Below are 19,146 nucleotides of genomic sequence, written 5' to 3' on the forward strand. Positions count from 1 at the left end.
CAATGCAATTGCGACTTTCTTCCTTCGGATGAAGGATTGTATGCGGTTCCGCCTGAGATACGAGTCCATTCCCCTCACATTCCACGTCATCACGTTGAGTTGTGACGCCATTGGGTCGATGTTTCGGGGCCGGCCGGAGGCTCCATCCTTGGGGCCTGGTGTGACGACGATCCGTACTCGGGGTCGGAGGCAGGGACGCACTGGATCCATGCTTCTTATGTCATTTCTTACACCCGGCATATGTTTCTTCGACAGCATTGATTTGAAGACTGTGTAACTGTTGGAACAAATACCATAACTCAAACTGGTGCGCCCAGCGACTACTCTCTTGTCGTGGTGCTCAGGTGCTCTCGAGCCGTCTAAACCCATCCGGGCTTCGGGCGCGAGTTGGGTCTGGTGGTGACCTGGCCCGGCCGGGTTGTTCGCTGGGGGTGGGGCTGGGGCCCGGCGAAGAGGCCGAACGAGGGCAGTTTCCATATAGCATGCTGTAACTGGATTACCTTCTGGGATCCGGCTTCAATTATTACTGTGCACTCTCAATGCTGTATATGTCTGCTTAGGTAATCTGAGGAGTTTAGTCCTTATTTCGTGGGGCGTCTCTGCCATCGGCAAGATTATTATCCTCGAGCCACATGTTGGCGGCCTCTGGGTTTTCTAGGAATATCGCTCGTCCTTTGTGTATAACTTTCAGGCGTGAGGGGTAGAGCAACCTGTATTTCAGGTCTAGATGGCGGAGCCTTGCTTTGATCGGTACGAAAGAATTCCTCTCTCTCTGTACTTTCTGGGTGTAATCTGGGTATATGGTTATCTTAGAGTCCCCCCTTTCGATAGGACCTTCTTCCCTGGAGTGTCTTAAAATGGTTTCCCTGTCTTGAAAGTTTAGTATTTTGGCAATAATTGGCAGGGATTCTATGTAGGTTGTGGTGTTTGAGCCCTCACTTCCCTCCGGAACCCCCAGGATCCTGATGTGGCCCCGTCTAGCCCGACCTTCAGCCTCCTCTGCCCTTTCTACGAGAGCGTTTACTTTCCTCTTCAGATCGGCAACCTCAGACCGTAGTGTTGGGGCTGCCCCGGCCGTTTCTTCTGCTGAGTTCTCAATAATCGTCACCCTTTCGGTCAGGTTGCGTGCGTCTTGACGGATGAGTTGAATGTCAATTTTAAGCTCATCTATTTTGGAGTCTATGTGGGTCCTCAGTGAAGCAATGGCTTCCAATATTTGAGAGTGATTGTCTGTGACTTCTCCCTCTTTTGTTTGGGTGTTTACGGCAGCGCCAGGTCTAGTCTGGTTGGGAGTTTTTGGCTTATCAGAAACGAAGGAGTCCATGGTGGCTGCTTTGGCTTTATTCCTGGCGGCCATTTTGGAGCGACTCTAGTGTTGTATCTATGGCTCTGTGCTGGGGTGGAAATTCAAGTCCCTTCTGCGGGGGCTTAGGTGAGATTCCCAAGGTTGTTACAGGCTGCAGGTTCAGTGCAGATGGTAGGGGGCGATTAGGAGTGCCTATCCTTGGGTCTGTGTGGTCTCCCAATCTCAGTTATATAGACCCAGAAAGCTGCTGTTTCCTAGGGGCCGTTGCCTTCCCCCCATCTTGAGGGCTACTGGTGTTCTTGTGGCACTGCGATAGTGGTGGTGATAGGATTAGATTCCCCACTTGCAGGGTTGTAAGAGTGACTCAACAGGTGTCCGTGGCCACTAATTTCACAACAGGGGACTGTGGATGAGTCGGGGTACCTCACGTGACTGTTGCAGGGTCGGTCGCTGTCTGTCTTGCAGCGTTGCTCCTCTGTAGCTCCGGCGTTCTCGCCTCCTGATGTCCGGGTCGGCAAGAGATTCCGAGGGGAGGTGTGCCGCCGGGCCTGCTCCCCCGTGCTCTCGCCGCCGAGTTGGCCGCAGCGCAGGAGTCGGGTGTGGGTCCAGGGACTGTGTGCTCCCTCGTCGGGCTGTTCGCGGTGCTGGTGGCGTCCACGTATCACGGGCTGGGTATGGTTCAAAGGCTCCGCTGGATCAGTCGTCGCGGAGTGAAGGGGCTGCCTTACGACGGCTCCGAAGTCTGGCATGAGCTTCGGTCTGCCGCCGCACGGGAGGATGCGCCCTGATGCAGGTTCCTCCGTTCTTGCCTCACTGCCGCCCACCCGGCCAGTGACCGCTGTCGGAGGTACTTCTCCGTTGCTTCGCTACATGGCGCGCCGCGCCATCTTGAGTTCTTGTGAGGCGGGGGAGGGAGTGCAGTCCGGGGCCGCTGGTATCGTCACGGGGGTCCGGTTCCCTGATTGAGCAAGCAGGGCTTGTCGGGATCCGCTTCCTCCACCTCCGTGGTCCTTTATTTTTGTAGCAGCTTCGCTTGAGGATTTGGAAACGGCGTCTCGGCCGGAGCTCGGCGGATCAGCCTCTGAACGCCATCGGCTCCAGGCCACGCCCCCAGAAATGTATAAATGATGTGACTAAACTCTGAACATGTGACTCGTCCCTTAGATGTTCTGTCTTGCAGAGAAGGAAACATGCTTACATTATAGACTGGACCCCCGAAGGATGCAATTCGATGACAATTGACACAGATGAAAATAAATAGATCTATTGATAGCATAACAATGGAAACTCAAGTCAATATCAATGAGACCAGTGAACATAGCACTATTGAGTACTCTACTCGAAAATAAATTGAAATTTAAAAATCAGCGAAATATGACTAGGATACATGGCCTTACCTTGGCCAACAAACAGTTGGATTCAGCAAGCAGAGCAGTATGTTGCAGGAGAACAGGTAGATGGCCACAGGTAGCACACTGACGAGTTTGCTCGAAGCGTTCACTGAAGTTCACAGATAGCACGACGACGAGCAGATTAGCATAGATCTCAGTGGTTCTCAGATAGCACGTTCAGGAGTTGACTTGCAAAGCACAAATGAGACATATCAAGTGGTTTATAAAGTATTACAAACAGGGGTGTGTTTGTGAATGAATGACGTGTGTATGTCGTGGTATTATGTGGTTTGCCGGGGGCCGGCCAGCGTGGGGGGGTCCTGCCTGGAGACACGGAGCCTGAGGAGGCCATGTGAGCGATGGGCGCTTGGCGTGGGATACCTTTTGAAGTGTACATGCTGTTTGGCACATTGGCCGTTCGCGCCCCTGACAGCACCCCATGGCAGCGCGCATCCACTGGACTTGTCATGGACTTTTGTTTTTGTTAAACTAACCACTTTTTTATACTTTATATAGTTATACTTCGCCTTTGATAGGGGAGAGGGGTGGATGGATGGATGGGCCGGTGGGCGTGCAGACAAGGCACAGGAAGACTGCTGAATGGAGACACACTTGATTCATCTGAAAAATCGAAACAACCATTGTTAAAATATATGTGGTTTTATTTTGTTTCTTTTTTTGATATCACAAAAATACAAAACTTTACACATTTTACAGGTCAGGTTGCAGCACAACGAGGGAAAATCCCCTGTACTGACCGCTGTCACTCGGGAAAGTTTCTCTTATGGCATGAACGGCACAGGCGGGTATTACTCTTCGAACGCGGTGTCCAAGCCTCCCGTGAAGCCACCATGTAAAGGAACGATAGGCCACCAGCCGGTACCACCTGTGAAAAATAATAAACTGTTTTTAAATGACCAAGATAAGTTGATTAAACGTTTGTTGTCAATGACAATTCTTGTAACTAATGGCATTCTGCTCGGACAAATGCTATCTAGACACTGCACACTATTGAACGACTTTCATGCGTTATAATGATATTTAGATATAATTTTGGATATAGGAGATGACCATGAAATAGTAGTGGCATCACAAGCAGATTATACTTACTCGTTACTCGGATTACGAGGACGAACAGTTGTGCGAAGTTAGTGCATAAGCACCATCATTATCCTCAACATGGACCGTGGCAGCAGCAGTTCTCCTCCTCGGTTGGCATTAGCTCGCACCGATTGCGTGTGCACCAGGTGGAAACACTGTACATGCGACTAGGTCCAGTGTCTTCATCCGTTCATTTGTCCTGCCAACTGCCGTCCGAAGCCCCATCGTTTTTGCGCGTTTCCCTTTCCAGTAGTTCCTCCTCGGTATACTCCGGCTCGTACATGTAGGGCATTATTGTAGCCATTGTGTGGTAAACAAACTAAAATAATTTATAGCGATGGTACAGGTGTTCACACGGGCTACAAGCGGCAAAGGTAGCTGACCAGAGCACAGAAACGAGTCACAGAATACTCAAAGTAACAGAGAGAGAGGAATGGAATCGAAAATATGCTGCTGTGTGTTGTGAAACGGTCTGTTTATACTTATTGAGGAAAGAGGCGTCTTGCCATTTCCATGGCGACACGTCATTAGCTGAAGCGCAGCGATTGTTGACACGAGACGTGCTTTGGCGTTGTGAAATGGGCGTTACGCGTCTGCTGATGACAGGCTCAGAGACGGGGGATATGATTTAGTGCCGCAAAAGCAGGTCAGCCAGGGGAATGGGGCAAGTGATGGGATTATCACAAAATGGCAGCGCCCTGGTGCCTGTTTTCGCGTGCGTTTAATGGACGAAAACTCGGGTAAGGTCCATAGGAAATTTTTCTAAAATTGAGCGACTTAGGCTTAAAAACACATGGCCGACCCGTAGGGACAATAAACAATTTTGACCGAACCATTCCTTTAACTGGTGAGTAGGTTTATGAATTAATTGAGGGAGACCAAGCTCCATCATCGGGGAAAGAAAAGTAGTTACCTTACTGATGTTGGTGAATTAATTGGAAGATTAAAATCCCCAATCATCCATAGATTTGGCTGGTTGACTTGAATTGTGGACACCAGATCAGTGCAGTCAGCACAGAAGGTGGCATCAGCTCCAGGGGGCGCTACACTACCATAACAGTTAGTTTAGTATTGGGAGATAAGGAGATAGTGGCCAATAAACATTCCATCTTCAGCGAGTGTGCTGGCACTACACAAATAACTTTGTATGAGGACTTGTAGATAATACCTAGACTACGCCCCGAATGAGCTGAGGAGCGGTCAACATGAGCAAAACTATAGTTGGGAGGGAGCGCTTGCACAATAGAAGGACCAGAGGAGTCCCTTAGCCAGGTCTCGGGAATAAAATATCCAGTTGCGAGGTGGCCATGACATCATGGCAATCCAGGGCATGAGCGACCAAAGAACGGGTATTTAGCAGGCCGCAGTGAAGCAAGTCTGCATTAGGAGTGACAGAGATGGGCAGGACTTTCAACATTCAGAGTAGACGGCGCATAAAAGGCTTTGTTGAAACCTAACGGCCAAATAGTGGCGTCAGGAGGCATTGAAAAGCAATGTTTGGCGATCTAAGCTAATAGCATGGCACCCTGACACGCCCATAACACGAATGGGCACAGACGGGCTTGCCTTAAGCGTGCCTTTGGTGTGCTGACGGCGCGCTCGCTGCGCATGTCCACGGGCGAGTGGCACGCCGCATTAATGCCAGGAGCCACTGGGAGTGAGGCACGTAACGCCCACTTCAAAAAATAGAAAGCTGACTGTTATCCCCCGGACGAAGCATCCGAAGTAATGGATTGAGCAAAGTAAATTGCACACAACCAGTCAATAGGTTCGTTCAGCAAGGAATTTTTAAACTACATTAGCACATTTAGCAAGTTAGCAGCAATTATACGTGCATATTACGATGTTGCATACTACAGCATGACTGAAACGAATCATTGTGCCAGGTTTGTAATGTGTATATTTCTTCTGATTAACTGTATATTCCTAAATTAACACACTCCCAGCTATTTCCTGGCAAATCTGGCCATTATTCATAATTCCCTGTTACATGGTAGTTGCTATTTTAACTGAAATTGTCCTGCATGAAGGTCCCAGACTGTTCAAGAGGTTTTGGCAGAGCTGGTACTGTTAGTGAACCTGATCAGAATTAATTTCTGTCCTTGCAATGTTGATGCACCATGGCCTGGATTTTGGAAAATGTGCACTTTCCTTTTGAGGCTGGGCTTTGTGCCGTGGTTAAGAGGGTTGCCTCTGAAACAAAGCTCCTCCAAAGATTTTGTAATTTGGAAATAGAGAACATTGATACTTGCTTCAAGAATCTACAGCGTGTATGTAAAAAAAAAAAAACTTTAATGTGTTTTTCAGTGAATTATTGTACTGAAACATCTCTGTACCTACTTGATCAAATGATGATGCGTCTAATGATCAAAAAATTAAAATTCTAAATGTTGACTATAATTAATTTGTGTTCTGCTGCTTGTGCCTGGCGGTGTGGTTACCTTCACCTGGTACCCAATTATATTAAACACAGACTGGGGAGAAAACACACTGGGCACTAAAGCACACAATAAGGTTCTAAAGAACAAATGTATGATATGTTACACAACATTAAGATAAACATTCTAGTAGTAATTTGAATGTCCTTTTCATTGCTGAAATCACAATGATCCTGTTATTGCAAAAACTTGTGTGCATGCTGGTTCCACCTAAAAATCCTTAAGTTCTTATACCTGCTGCTCTTAGTAATCATTTTGCAATCACACTCGAATGAAGAATGTACTACATGCATGGTTGAAAGAGATTATAGGAAAGCAGGGGAAAAACAAGACATGAAACCAATTTTAGTATACATGTTTGTTTATGGATTTAAAATGTACTTGAATAAATTGGTCTAAGCAATAAAAACACGAGGTTCGATTTTTCAGATATTGATGTTTATATGTTTTGATTGTTAGATCAGAACTAAGAATAACATCAGTAAGATACTATATACTGTGTGCAGGGGATTAAATGCTCACCCAAGATATCCAATTGTGATCAGTGTATGTGAATTTCTTTTTGTTTTCATAGATTTTCTCCAAGTTGCGAAGTCTGGATGAAGGATTAAATCAAAGTTTAATTTAGTACCGAGTAGAATTTATAATTTCTGAAAATTACTGAGATGGAATCCCTATTACCTAATTGTGATTTGATTTAAATATGTTTGGTCTTGATGTGTTTTTCAGAATGTATCCTCCTTTTTTGTATTCTAGATGAAAAAAATGAATGATCTGGTGGAATATAACATTAGCAATTAGTTTTGTGCAGTTACTCAGATGTTTCAAAGTATTGGCTTGTTTGCTTACCAATTATTTCATATTACTTGATTAGTTTGACATTTAAATTGGAATGACCAATTATTTCGATTTCATGCTCATGCAATTATCTGCAAGACAAATATAAGCAAAAGAATATTTTAGATCTTCTCTCAATGGCCAAATTATTTTTAGATGCAGACATTGGCATAGCAGGGGCCGCCTCCTCGGTTTTGGGGGGGGGGGGGGTCTCACTGCTGTTTCCAGTGCCCCTCCCCCACCTCAGCCCTCACCCTGACTAAAGTCAGGGCGAGGGATGGATCAGGGCCTACTGCAGCTGGCTGGAGCACATACGGCAGGGATCTGCCTCTGTCTTCCATGCCCCACGTCAGACAGGAACCACTTGGTTCTCTCTGTGTGGAATATGTCTGGAGGCTGGAGGTCTGAGGAGAAGACCAAGCTTCAAGTGGGAAGCAGCTGCTAAGAAAGCCTTTGTTATTATATATTAGTGTATTTCAATGCATGTCTGGTGTGATTGTGTATGTCTGTAAGGGTGTGAAAATATTTCGCCAGCATTGGATCTTTCATAGATTCACATGCTGTGAATATAACCTGTCTTTAGGCTGGGAATCCTCAGTAATTTAGAGCAGTTTAAACCTTAAATTTCATTCACTTTTGTGCTCTAGTATCATTCTTTTCGGGTCATACTGTCTGAGCCGATAGGCAAACCTCCTTATCTGCACTACGCCATCTACAGATTTTATTTTTACTGCACATTCGTGTTGGGAGTCCTCAAATCTATCTGGATATATTTCTTTGATATTTGATCATTAGTCATCTAAAAATCCTTGAAACTTTTATTACGTTGCATCAACATTGTCGATAGCAGAGACGTTCCCATCGTTGTCCGGCCTTGGCAATGCACGGTTCCACGCCTTTAAGACACCACCTACAGTTTTGGGGCTACTCATGACTGAAACCCAGCGAAAAAGCCTTTTCAAGGCATGTGGCCGCTGCAACCTAAAGAACATCTTCATTGATGATCACCACAGAAACTGCCTTTACTGTCTACACCTGCACCACGTCATTCAGGATCGGGAGATTTGCCAATCCTTTGTCAACAAGACCCTCTGGATCATCACTGACTGTTGGTTTCCTGGCTTGAGGACCCTAAGGGGGGGGCCCTCTGCTTCGGTACGTAGTCATGCTTCACTCAGGCAGGCTAGGTCTACCCATCGAACCACCTCTAGTAAGAGGTCCAGATCACATGGTGACTCCAACAGAGAACCGTCTGAGATCAGGCCAAAGTATCCGTTGACTACTTCCAAAGAGCCTGCCAGACGATCCCCTGTTTTTAACACTGTCCACATTGGCGGCAAAGTCCACCTCGTCGGAGACATCCTTGGCGGTGAGGTCCTTCGGCTTCTCCATATATTTCAAAGTCTTGCCTTGTTTCAGCTCAACAGGTGCTGTATCTGGGAGCGAAACTCAACACATTATCCTGCAAAGCGATGCCTTCCCAAGTAGGTGCACCAGCTAAGCACTTCCACTACAGTTGCTGTTGGGCATGATGTCATCATGCATTCCTCATCAGTCACTGCAGGCTTCACATGCATCAATTACAGGAGTTCCTGGATACACAGTGGTAACAAGTCTCGGGATCCTGGGAGGATCATATTCTCCTCACGCAGCAATTCCGAGACAGCCTGAATTGGTGGTCTGTATGGGGTCATCTAGTCAAAGGCACTACTTTTCGGCTACCCAATCACCAGGCCATGTCGCATCAGACACCTCCCTAGAATGCTGGGGGGCGCATATGCAAGGCCTTCATGCCCGAAGTCTATGGCCGGAGCAGGAGATGTTACTACATATAAACCTCCTGGAGTTGCCTGCAGATTTCTGGGCCCTCAAGTCCTTCCTGCAACTACATTGTGGAAAGGTGGTGCAGATCTTTATGGACAACACCACCACAATGTTCTACACCTGCAAGCAGGGTGGGACGAGATCCCTGCAACTGTCAGCAGAAGCACAGTCCGTATGGCACTGGGCATTGCACCACCAGATGTTTCTGCTTCCTTTCCACCACTTAGGGATACACAACTCCACAGTAGACTCTCCCAGCAGGGAACGCTGCTCTTGTCACGAGTGGGAAGTAAAATTGGAACAGCTCCACTGGGCCCTTCAGTTTAAGGGCACACCAGAAGTAGATATTTTTTTTATTTTTTGGGCGACGTGTGACAATAAGAGGTGCAAAGCATTAGCCAGCAGATTTCCCTACCCAGAGAGTCTGGAGGACTAATTTGCATTCCTGAGGGAACGGTAGGTCTGTTGTGATGCCGGAAATACATTGGAGGGACAGGGACTCCTTGTCCTATGCCTCCTTATTCTGTGTTCTGCTAATGTGTCTGTACAGGAGTCCATATTGGACCTCTGGCAGGCAGTGCAGCTCTTCATTTTGTTCTTGGTGGACAGATACCCATAGAGCACCCATGGGCAGGGGTACAACCTTGTACCCCTGGTGTATGTTTCTGGGCACACGTGTGTTGCCCACAGAGCAAGGTATGCGCTGGTGGCAGCTACATGCTGATGTGACAGTGGCTCTTGCTATCCTCCATTTTTGGGAAATCCAGACCCTCAATGGATTCCTGCACAAAGGCAAAATGGTCACTGGTGGCCTCTTGGTTTCCTTTGCCTTACCCCATGTTTCTCAAAGTCATGGGGAGTCCTAGCTCTGTTTCCTTCCCCTGAATGGTATTAGGGTGGAAGGGCCATATATGGCTCTGGGGCTTGTTGTGGGTACACCCTTGGGGTTGAGACTACCTGAATGGAGCGAGTAGTCAATATGCATTCTGTGTTGAGTGTCGGCTTTTGCTTGTGTGACACAATGCCTGAGCCAGCCCTGACTGAAACTGGAATGAATGCAGAGTGGTGCACTGGAAGGCTGAGTAGCCGCCCCCAATCCATATCCTGTGTTGTGGGTGTCTGGTAAATAGCCTGAATGTCTGTGAGCCTGATTGGGTGCTCCCTGCATGAATGCACATGTGTGTGATTGGCCTCGCTCAGCCTGAGTGAATGGGGAGTGTTTTGTTTATCAGGGGGGGGCTAACACTCACCTCCTTGTTAGAAGCCGTAACAAGAAACCTGAAGCGGAAGCTGAAGTCCTTTTAAGTTTGCATCCCAGAATCCACCTGGAGGAAGAAATCTGTTGCTGCATCTCCATCAAATCCGAAAAACTGCCATGCTGATTCAAGGACTGAACCAGAGAGGACCTGGATAGGCAACCTCTTGCAACTGTTGCTCTTCACACAGTGTCCTGGAAGGCAGTCTTGTGTGCCTGCCATCTGGAGAAGGGATCTTCATGGGTTCCAGAAGAGGAGTAACTGAACATCTTGAAGCCAAGAAGTTGATCTGTGTCCCAAGCTCCGGAGGACTGTTTGTTATAGCTAGAAACCAGGTTGCTGAGTATCAGCCAGAAGAGGGGGGTACTCTGGCATGGTGCTGCATGACACCCAGAGCTGCAAAAGTTCCAAATCATTGGAAGAATCCTTCAAGTGACATCCCTTCCCCAAAATCTGTCCACTTCTCGACACCGGAGACTGTCCAGGGTCGCCGCCTGCATTGGAGTGTCTGCTGGTGGGTTTGTGGTCACCAAAATCTGAAGAAGACATCCGAAGTGTCCAGACTTGGTGAGGGTCCGCAGTCCAATCCAGGTTGACGGAAGCCATCCTTAGGTCCGTGTTAAGGCTTAAGCACCGAAGAACAGAAAGGCGGTAAATTAGGCACCTACTTCAGCCACTGCACCCGTCGCCACCGAAAGTCATGCAAGAGGTCCAAGGATCTTGTATTCAGACATGCCTGTCGAGGTCCACAGCAAGTTTCACCTTTGGGGAACATCTACAGCCAGAGGACCGACTCGCCAACAGAGACCACTGTGAAGACTGAAAGGGCTGCCTTTCCGACCCTGCTTGGTTCCTTTATTCTCGATAGACATCTCAGCGACTCCTTCTTCCAAGTGGGGGGTGCGGGGGGTCCATCCTCGAGCGGTCTCGTTGATTAAAGCCAAGAAGCTCCACCACTTCGCCTGCCAAAGCACCAAAGGTACTGTGATGAGGAAGAGAATCTTCCATCCTATGAATTCATCCAGTGGTCCCAGATTTATATTGGAGCCTGTTCTCCTGTGGCTTCCCAGGTACTTTGGGGTGGTGGGATCTGTAGAAAGAGAAGCAGACTATTATTGAACATATTTGGATTGGGTTGTAATATACAAGAAAAGTACAGCTAAACCTTTCCTTACAGATTACCCTTGTGGGGGTTCGAGGGGTCCTCACACAGTATTGCCTTCTAGGTGAAAAAATATTTTTCGAAAGATCTTTTCCCCAAAAATTGATTTTAGAAACAACGCCCGGTGACCACATGGAGCGCCTTTCGAAATCAAACCGTCACGGCCCTGACACACACGAGGGCGCACAGGGGCTGACAGGCTCAGCGGGAGCGGGAAGTGCAGGACGAGAAGAACGGGTATGTGTGTGTGTGTGTGGGTGCGTGTGTTGGTCTATGTAGGTGTTTTGGATAAGGGGAGTAATTGGTGGGGTATGCGGGGGGCAGGTTATAAACGTGGGAAAGTGCGGGCTGGGGAAGGGGCAAAGGGGGGGCTTGAATTTAAAAAAAAAAGGTGTTCTGTGTGAAAAAAACTCATTAAGGTCTCAGGATCTACGATCAGAAGAAAAATGGCCAGTACAAATCGCTCTTTTTCTCATGAGACCTTAATAATGAAGTCTTTTCACATCGAACCCAGTATTGTATATCTACTCTAAAGTTCTGCCAAAGTTCCGAATCGTACCTGCCTTCCTACAGTAATGTATGAAGTTACACCTTGCTTAGAATTCTCATGCTTTTAATAACTGTCAGCAGTTAGTGCATTGTTACTGAATCAAAGTATATTGTGGTACCACATAGCATATATTGCCGTTATTTGGATAGTGTTGCCTGAGTACAAAGTGTGTTATTTATGTATGTGTATATGTTTACATGAACCCTAATTTATTTTTTTTTAAACATAAGCACATAACCTAGTGTGTGGACATTCCTTTGTGGGGGTTTGGGGATTCACTGATCCTAAGAACTAGCCTGCATCACTTAAGTCTCAGCCTTGGTTGCAACTAAAGTAATGCAGGCTTGGTTGCTCGTCCATTGCTAACATATAGAGAACCTTTGCTGGGGTGCTCTGTGTCTCTATCACATCAGTATAGAGGGCCGAAATACATATATCCCCAATCCAGTCTTTACACCTATATACATCGCAACCATTTCTATGGTATCAGGAGGCATCAACGTTTTCAGAAAGTATCAGTGCAAACTGATATTAGTGGTCCGTGAATGCTCAAGACAGTTCTGGTACTCTGAACTACTGGCGCTCTCATCCGTGCCTCAGATCAGAATGTATCCACGCCACAACCTGTTGTCCAGGAACCAGGGAGCTGTGCTCCATCACAATCCAGCCTCACTCAGTCTGGCGGCCTGGCTCCTGTGTTCCTAGACTTCTCCTGATTGACTAGGAAGCCTAGGCTCGTTGGGAGTGTCATCACCCACTGTGCCTGGTACGTAAGTGTCTCTGTCCTCTGCCAAGAGCAGTATGTCCTGGAGATATATTATCAAGCAAACTTCCTTCTCACCGATGGCTGCTGCTACCGGCTTAAGCTTGAACCCCCAGGGGAGCTGATGCAAGACCGCAAGGTACAGTGCTGAATTGCCGAAATTGCCCTTCCACCTGAACGCTAGGAAGGGCCAATCGGCTACGGGGACTGTCAGATAGGTGTCTTTGATGTCTATCTTGAACATCCAGTCGTCTCTCCTGAGAAGGTCCCTTAGCATGTGGATACCCTCCTTTTTGAAATGCCTGCAAGTCACCCAGCTGTTAAGCTCTTTCAGGTTTATTACGGGCCTCACAAAATATATTGCTCACGAAAGCCGAAAGCTGCACACTGCAGTGCTCTGACGTTTTTCACGGTGAGCTGCATAAATTCGCCATGTAGGAGCGTTTGTTCCTCCATCTGAATGGTGCAAGGCCAGGCGGTTTGTTCTGGCTGCTGCATACATTCTATTTGAAACCCTTTGGCAGTCTGCAATACCCATGCATCGCTGGAAAGCGCGTGGCAATTTAGACAAAATTCCTTCGTTCTCCCACCTACGGGTGGGTAATAGATTTGCTCCATTCTCACCTTCTGCTTCCCCTCGTGTCCTGTCTTCTACTACCTCCCCTGAAGTTTGTCCCTCTGTTTGGGAAGGTGGTGTCTTGCTGCCTTGTTTCCCAGTATTGGCATCTGCTGCCCTGGGGTCATTGAGAAGAGGAGAGGCGACCCGATAGCGGCCAGTCCCAGCAAAAACTCTGCTCTGGAAAATCTTCTTGATGGATGCCTGTTCTTTCTCCAGTGAGGTGTATGTCCCCACGAATGGCCCTATCTCTTTGCCGAAAGCTTATATGAAGAGAGAGCCCTGTGCAGCCTCCCCTGTTTCGTAGGAGGCGACATCGCTTAGCTTGGCATCAATCTTGAGCAGGAGGCCTATACGCCTCTCAGATGAGATGGGACGGTTGGCATTTCCCAGGAGGCATATTGTATGCTGCACCCAATTTGCTAAAGTATCGGGGGTCCATCTCTTCTCTAGTTTCTCTGGCGTGTTCCGCCAGGTGCATCATTTTTGTCCTCATTTTTGCTACGAGGTCTGTGAGATCTAGTAATTTTTCTTGGCAACTTCTCCATGACCTATCCATGCCTTTCCTCAGGTTCTTTGAGGTCTTGGTGACGAAGGTGGTAATTTTCATGTCCAATTCAGGAGCCTCAGCCACTTTCCCTGGCCAGTCGGGTTGCGGACGTTCCACCTAGTCTCCTTGTCCAGTGGCTTCCTAGTCCTTTGAGCCATGTACTTTGCTACTCTAGGCGAGGGTTGCCAGTCAGAAGACCTGGGATTCCTAATTCCCTTGGGATCGAACATGTCTGTGATCTCTGATAGATTAGCTCCATTCTCACCTTCTGCTTCCCCTCGTGTCCTGTCTTCTACTACCTCCCCTGAAGTTTGTCCCTCTGTTTGGGAAGGTGGTGTCTTGCTGCCTTGTTTCCCAGTATTGGCATCTGCTGCCCTGGGGTCATTGAGAAGAGGAGAGGCGACCCGATAGCGGCCAGTCCCAGCAAAAACTCTGCTCTGGAAAATCTTCTTGATGGATGCCTGTTCTTTCTCCAGTGAGGTGTATGTCCCCACGAATGGCCCTATCTCTTTGCCGAAAGCTTATATGAAGAGAGAGCCCTGTGCAGCCTCCCCTGTTTCGTAGGAGGCGACATCGCTTAGCTTGGCATCAATCTTGAGCAGGAGGCCTATACGCCTCTCAGATGAGATGGGACGGTTGGCATTTCCCAGGAGGCATATTGTATGCTGCACCCAATTTGCTAAAGTATCGGGGGTCCATCTCTTCTCTAGTTTCTCTGGCGTGTTCCGCCAGGTGCATCATTTTTGTCCTCATTTTTGCTACGAGGTCTGTGAGATCTAGTAATTTTTCTTGGCAACTTCTCCATGACCTACCCATGCCTTTCCTCAGGTTCTTTGAGGTCTTGGTGACGAAGGTGGTAATTTTCATGTCCAATTCAGGAGCCTCAGCCACTTTCCCTGGCCAGTCGGGTTGCGGACGTTCCACCTAGTCTCCTTGTCCAGTGGCTTCCTAGTCCTTTGAGCCATGTACTTTGCTACTCTAGGCGAGGGTTGCCAGTCAGAAGACCTGGGATTCCTAATTCCCTTGGGATCGAACATGTCTGTGATCTCTGTAGCTTGTCTCCAGGTGCTTCTCTTTCCTGGCTCTTTTATCTCCCACAGTGATTGCTTTGTCCTTCCCAGCTCTGCTGTCCTCTTCTTGTGAGCAAGCAGTTGCTTCTGGAGACTCAATCCGTGTCTTCACCTGTCTCGCCCATAATGTCTTCCCCCTGAGTCCGGGGTCAGGAGGCTTGGCACTGCTAACCTCTGCAGGAAAGCTTCCTTCAACTTCCAAAAAAAGCATCAGCAGCCTCTGAGGCATGCTGTTTGGCCTCTTAGTGTTGAGTCAGAGGAGCAGAAGAGATTTCTCTCTTCCGGGTTGCATTACTCCCCTGAAGGCCCTTACCAATGCCGGCTGCCTTCGCGTGCTCAAGGTGCTTCTAGGTGTGCTCTTATCCTTCTTCACTGGTATCGACTCTAGGGCAGCAAACCTGTCCTGCAGTGGGTTTACCCCTTCTGCCACTGCCTCTACCAAGGAGTTCCCTAGCATCTGCTTGAAGCTGAGTGCCAGGTCACTCTGTTTGCTCACTCTCACTCCATTCTGACTCTGACATGATGCAGCGTGGGTGCTGTGTGCCCTTTGCCCGAAGACAGCAGGCTGAATCACACGTCCGCTTGACTCCTGGTAAAGGACTAGGCTTTTCTGAGCACATGCAGTATTCACTGCTTCATTTATGCTCCATCAGAGCTTGTGTCTCTTAGAGGTGGAGAGGTTGCCAGTGCGTATGCTTTTTCAGCTTAAAGGCTTATTATTTGCCTGTGTTGCACTACCCCACTGCAGGAGAAACATACTGGCTCTTATGGGCTTTCCTCACGACATTCGTTGACGTCTTCCAGTTGACTTGTGGCTCGTCTGCGATCGGTAGCTGCAATTTCGCTCCGATCCTTAAATCGTCTTTCACCGTGCCAGGCTGCGTGCCGTGTATATGCTTTCTCGTTGTTGCGAGTGGCTCTCCCCATTCTCTAGTGCTCATGTCTGAGCTAAACGCACAAGCATCCATGCGAGGTTCCTCCTCTCCAAGGGAGGGGGCCTCGGGGCTTCCTCGCACTCGGCCCCAACGCGTTACGTCCGAGCGGGTCCCCGAATATGCTTGGGGTCCGCTCAGCGCTCTGGTTAGCTGTGAGCGTGTATGAGTTGAACCGCTAATAAGAAAACTCTCTGATGCAGGAATGAAGCCCTCTCATCTGTATCTCTGCAATGTTGTGATGTCTAACTCACGCCCAGGACATCGTTGACACTCGCACTGGGTCTCGCTGCTAATCTGGCTATTCTCGCTCACATGGGAGTCCTCATATTATATATCACATAAACACCATGCATTAAATCCACAGCATAGCTAGAAATGCGCTCTAAATGAAAGATGCATTTGTCTTGCTGAATAGCAGGAAAAGAGGAGTTGCAGACAGGAAGTGTGAAGGACTGCAGAAGGGGGTCTAGACCGAAAAATTTAAATTTGATTATTTTTTCTGTCTAAATTGAAATTGCTGAAGAGTGGAAAAAGAACTGAAGCCTAATGCTCGCCTCCGGTCTTGACATAGAATGTCATTCGTTTTTGTCCTACCTTCTCTCACCTTTTGTAGTAATCAGTGTGCCAACTAAGGCATGTTGAATATTTCATTTAGCTAACACTTTTCCCTCGCCTCTAACCTGACTCTGTTCCTCACTTCCTTTACTCTAGCACGTCACCCATCATGGTCGTATCCCAAGCACAGCTGGCTGTACCGCCTACCTGCACTCGAACATGTCCAATGTTTGTTGACCTTAATCTATGCACGTCCACTTATTTGTTTCCTGCGACTGTTCATTTACTCCCCTCCACAACCCAGTCAGAATATCCCTCAAACTCACCCCATTGTAAGAAGCTCACTGTTTCTCTTCAAATCTGATTTCTTATATATTGTGCGTCCTGATGTGATCAAAAGAGCATTTTTCCTCCTGTAAATAAATATTTGTAAATAGATATTGCATTTTTTCAGTCTCGTGTACTCTCGAACCTTCAGAACGTGTATTTGTTACCCATTTTAAAAGAATATTTGCATTACAAAAGAAACCGTCTAAATTATAGAAGTGTTACTTGGATATGATCCATGTTTTTCTTACTCATGTTTCCCCCTGCTTCAACTGTTGTGTTGTAAAATGACAACTGACTCAAGGGCTCTGAATGTTTCAGTGCCACTTCTTTTGACTGAGAAAATGTTTGCCCTTCTGTAACCCCATTGTTGTATGTAATTATAATGCCCTTACCTTTTGTGTTGAAACCTGCTTTTATTTTCTTTACAGCTGCAGTATTGAAATATGAAAACAATGTTATGAACATCAGACAATTCAACTGTTCCCCGCATCCCTATTGGCTCCCAAATTTCATGGATGTTTTTACCTGGTCGTTACCATTTGTTGGAGAGAAAGGTATGAAAGTACTGTTTTGCAGGCATGTTGACATTACCAAAATTCACATGGTAAGGTGGGTGTGGCTTGACTATTTGCATGCCACCTGCTATTCAACATTGCAAGAGCACAAACAACTGTTTTGTAGCGTGTAACGTTTCCTGTATGCAACCAGTGATCTCATTGTGAAACTGAAGAGGTAAGAATTGTACTTGTGTCTTGTGAAAGACCCAACAGTTGCCTAATGATGCAAGTATTTTTTTCATAGGCTTGATAAGGCACTTGGATTATCTTCACTCAGTTTCTCAAATCTATTAAAGGTTTGCCCTAATTTTATAATCTGTAAATTTTATTCCACAATTTTGACTTCTTGAAGACCGTTTGGATGGTGTATAGAACGGGGGTAGCCAGACGCCAGCATAAATGTGTTAAATACTTTTCTCCTGATTGATGCCTAGTATTAAGAGGCTCGTGTCGGATTGTTCGGGGTGAACTGTCAATCCAAAGGTTGATTTATACAGACGTTTAGTTTAAGAAGTGGTCTGTGTGGTGCCTTAAACAATGTATGACATATGGTACTGATTGCCGTTTGGCCTGGCCAATAACTGTCCTGCCTCCTTTTAGCAGCAAAAAAGGCATATGTTTCAGGGTTTTAAATTAGTTGAACTTTTTACCTATGTCAGCATGTAATATTATTTGGAAACCAGGACACAGGTATTAGACAAGGCCCATATAGTGTACATTGTTTCTGTACTTTTTTTTAATAATGTATTGTGTTTTAGTCCAAAAAAAACATTCGACTTTTCACAAAATTACAAAATCATTTAAAACAATTACAATTAATTAAAATGACATATTCCCACATAAAAAAGAAGAGGACAAGTGCAGTTCAAAACAAATGAATTTTCGTTAACTTTCATTTTGGAAAATTCAGATTGCGTAGAAATGTTACAACGGCCCATGTCAATAGACTTTCGTGGCCAGAGCTTAGCCAGTCCCAGAAAGGTTGGGTGACTAGCCACCATTCTTTGTCCACAAACCTTGCAAACTTAGCAGTCCTTTGGGCATGATTACTGGGACGTTCTGTCATGACATGTCTCACTGTCTCTATGCTTGCATTGTTACATCCTTGGCATGCACTATCACTATACAGATCTTTTTGCCTTGAGAAAAGAATTTCCCTTGTTGATAGAATGTTAAAGCGAAATCTTATATACAAAGTCATTCCGTCCTCTGGCATTCAGGAAGCACCTTAGATAGCCAGGCAGATAACCCTGGTTTCTCGTGTGAGGAGTGAGAGTGGGACAATTCTTTTTGACCTAATTTCTGCTATCGGAATAATACTTTCCTTTCAGTCGTTTTTTGAACTACATTGGATTGTCGCAGAGATCACTCACTTCACATTCACAAGAACCCAGGATATCCTGCGCATATATAGATAGACCTGACAGAAAAGGATTATCCTTCTTCATAAACTCTGTTTTCAGGTTTTCATACAGGGTATTTGAGGTAGCTGGATTAGCCTGTAAACTGACAATATATACAAGAGGCCTAATTTATAGCGCAACGATTAAATCCGAAGAGATTGGGGGAAGCTATGCAAATTCTTCCACCGAGAGCCCTCCAGCCTCTCCCAATTTATAGTTGCAATTGCAGGGATAACTTCTACACCATGGGTTATAATGGGGATTACTTTGCTCGCATAGTATTTTATTAGGGGGATGAGAGACCTTGCAAAAATAGGAGCTCAATTTCTCCATCTGACTCCCTAGATAAATCGGCTTTTGTTCCATAGTACCATCTATATAACCCTTTGAGTGAAATGAGCAAATGTTGAAGCACAAATACAGAACCTCTTTACTTGTCGGAATTACTTGGTCTAGCAATTCCCATGAAAAAGTAGGGTCCTTTGTCAAAGGTTGTTTGAAA

At 46.7% G+C, this 19,146-nt stretch overlaps 1 protein-coding gene across 4 annotated transcripts in view; it reads left to right on the forward strand.

The window, feature by feature from the left end:
• PPP3CA (protein phosphatase 3 catalytic subunit alpha) overlaps nt 1-19,146 on the forward strand; it is a 1,568,629-nt gene that overhangs the window by 1,206,659 nt on the left and 342,824 nt on the right. For all 4 annotated transcript variants that reach the window (XM_069630708.1, XM_069630707.1, XM_069630705.1 and 1 more), the window contains exon 9: nt 17,113-17,238. In XM_069630708.1, the coding sequence (XP_069486809.1) occupies nt 17,113-17,238 (126 nt within the window). The remainder of the gene's footprint in view (nt 1-17,112; nt 17,239-19,146) is intronic.

This window comes from Ambystoma mexicanum, chromosome 6q (assembly GCF_040938575.1).
Source record: "Ambystoma mexicanum isolate Mex_15411 chromosome 6q, UKY_AmexF1_1, whole genome shotgun sequence".
Classification (NCBI taxonomy): Eukaryota; Metazoa; Chordata; class Amphibia; order Caudata; family Ambystomatidae; genus Ambystoma; species Ambystoma mexicanum.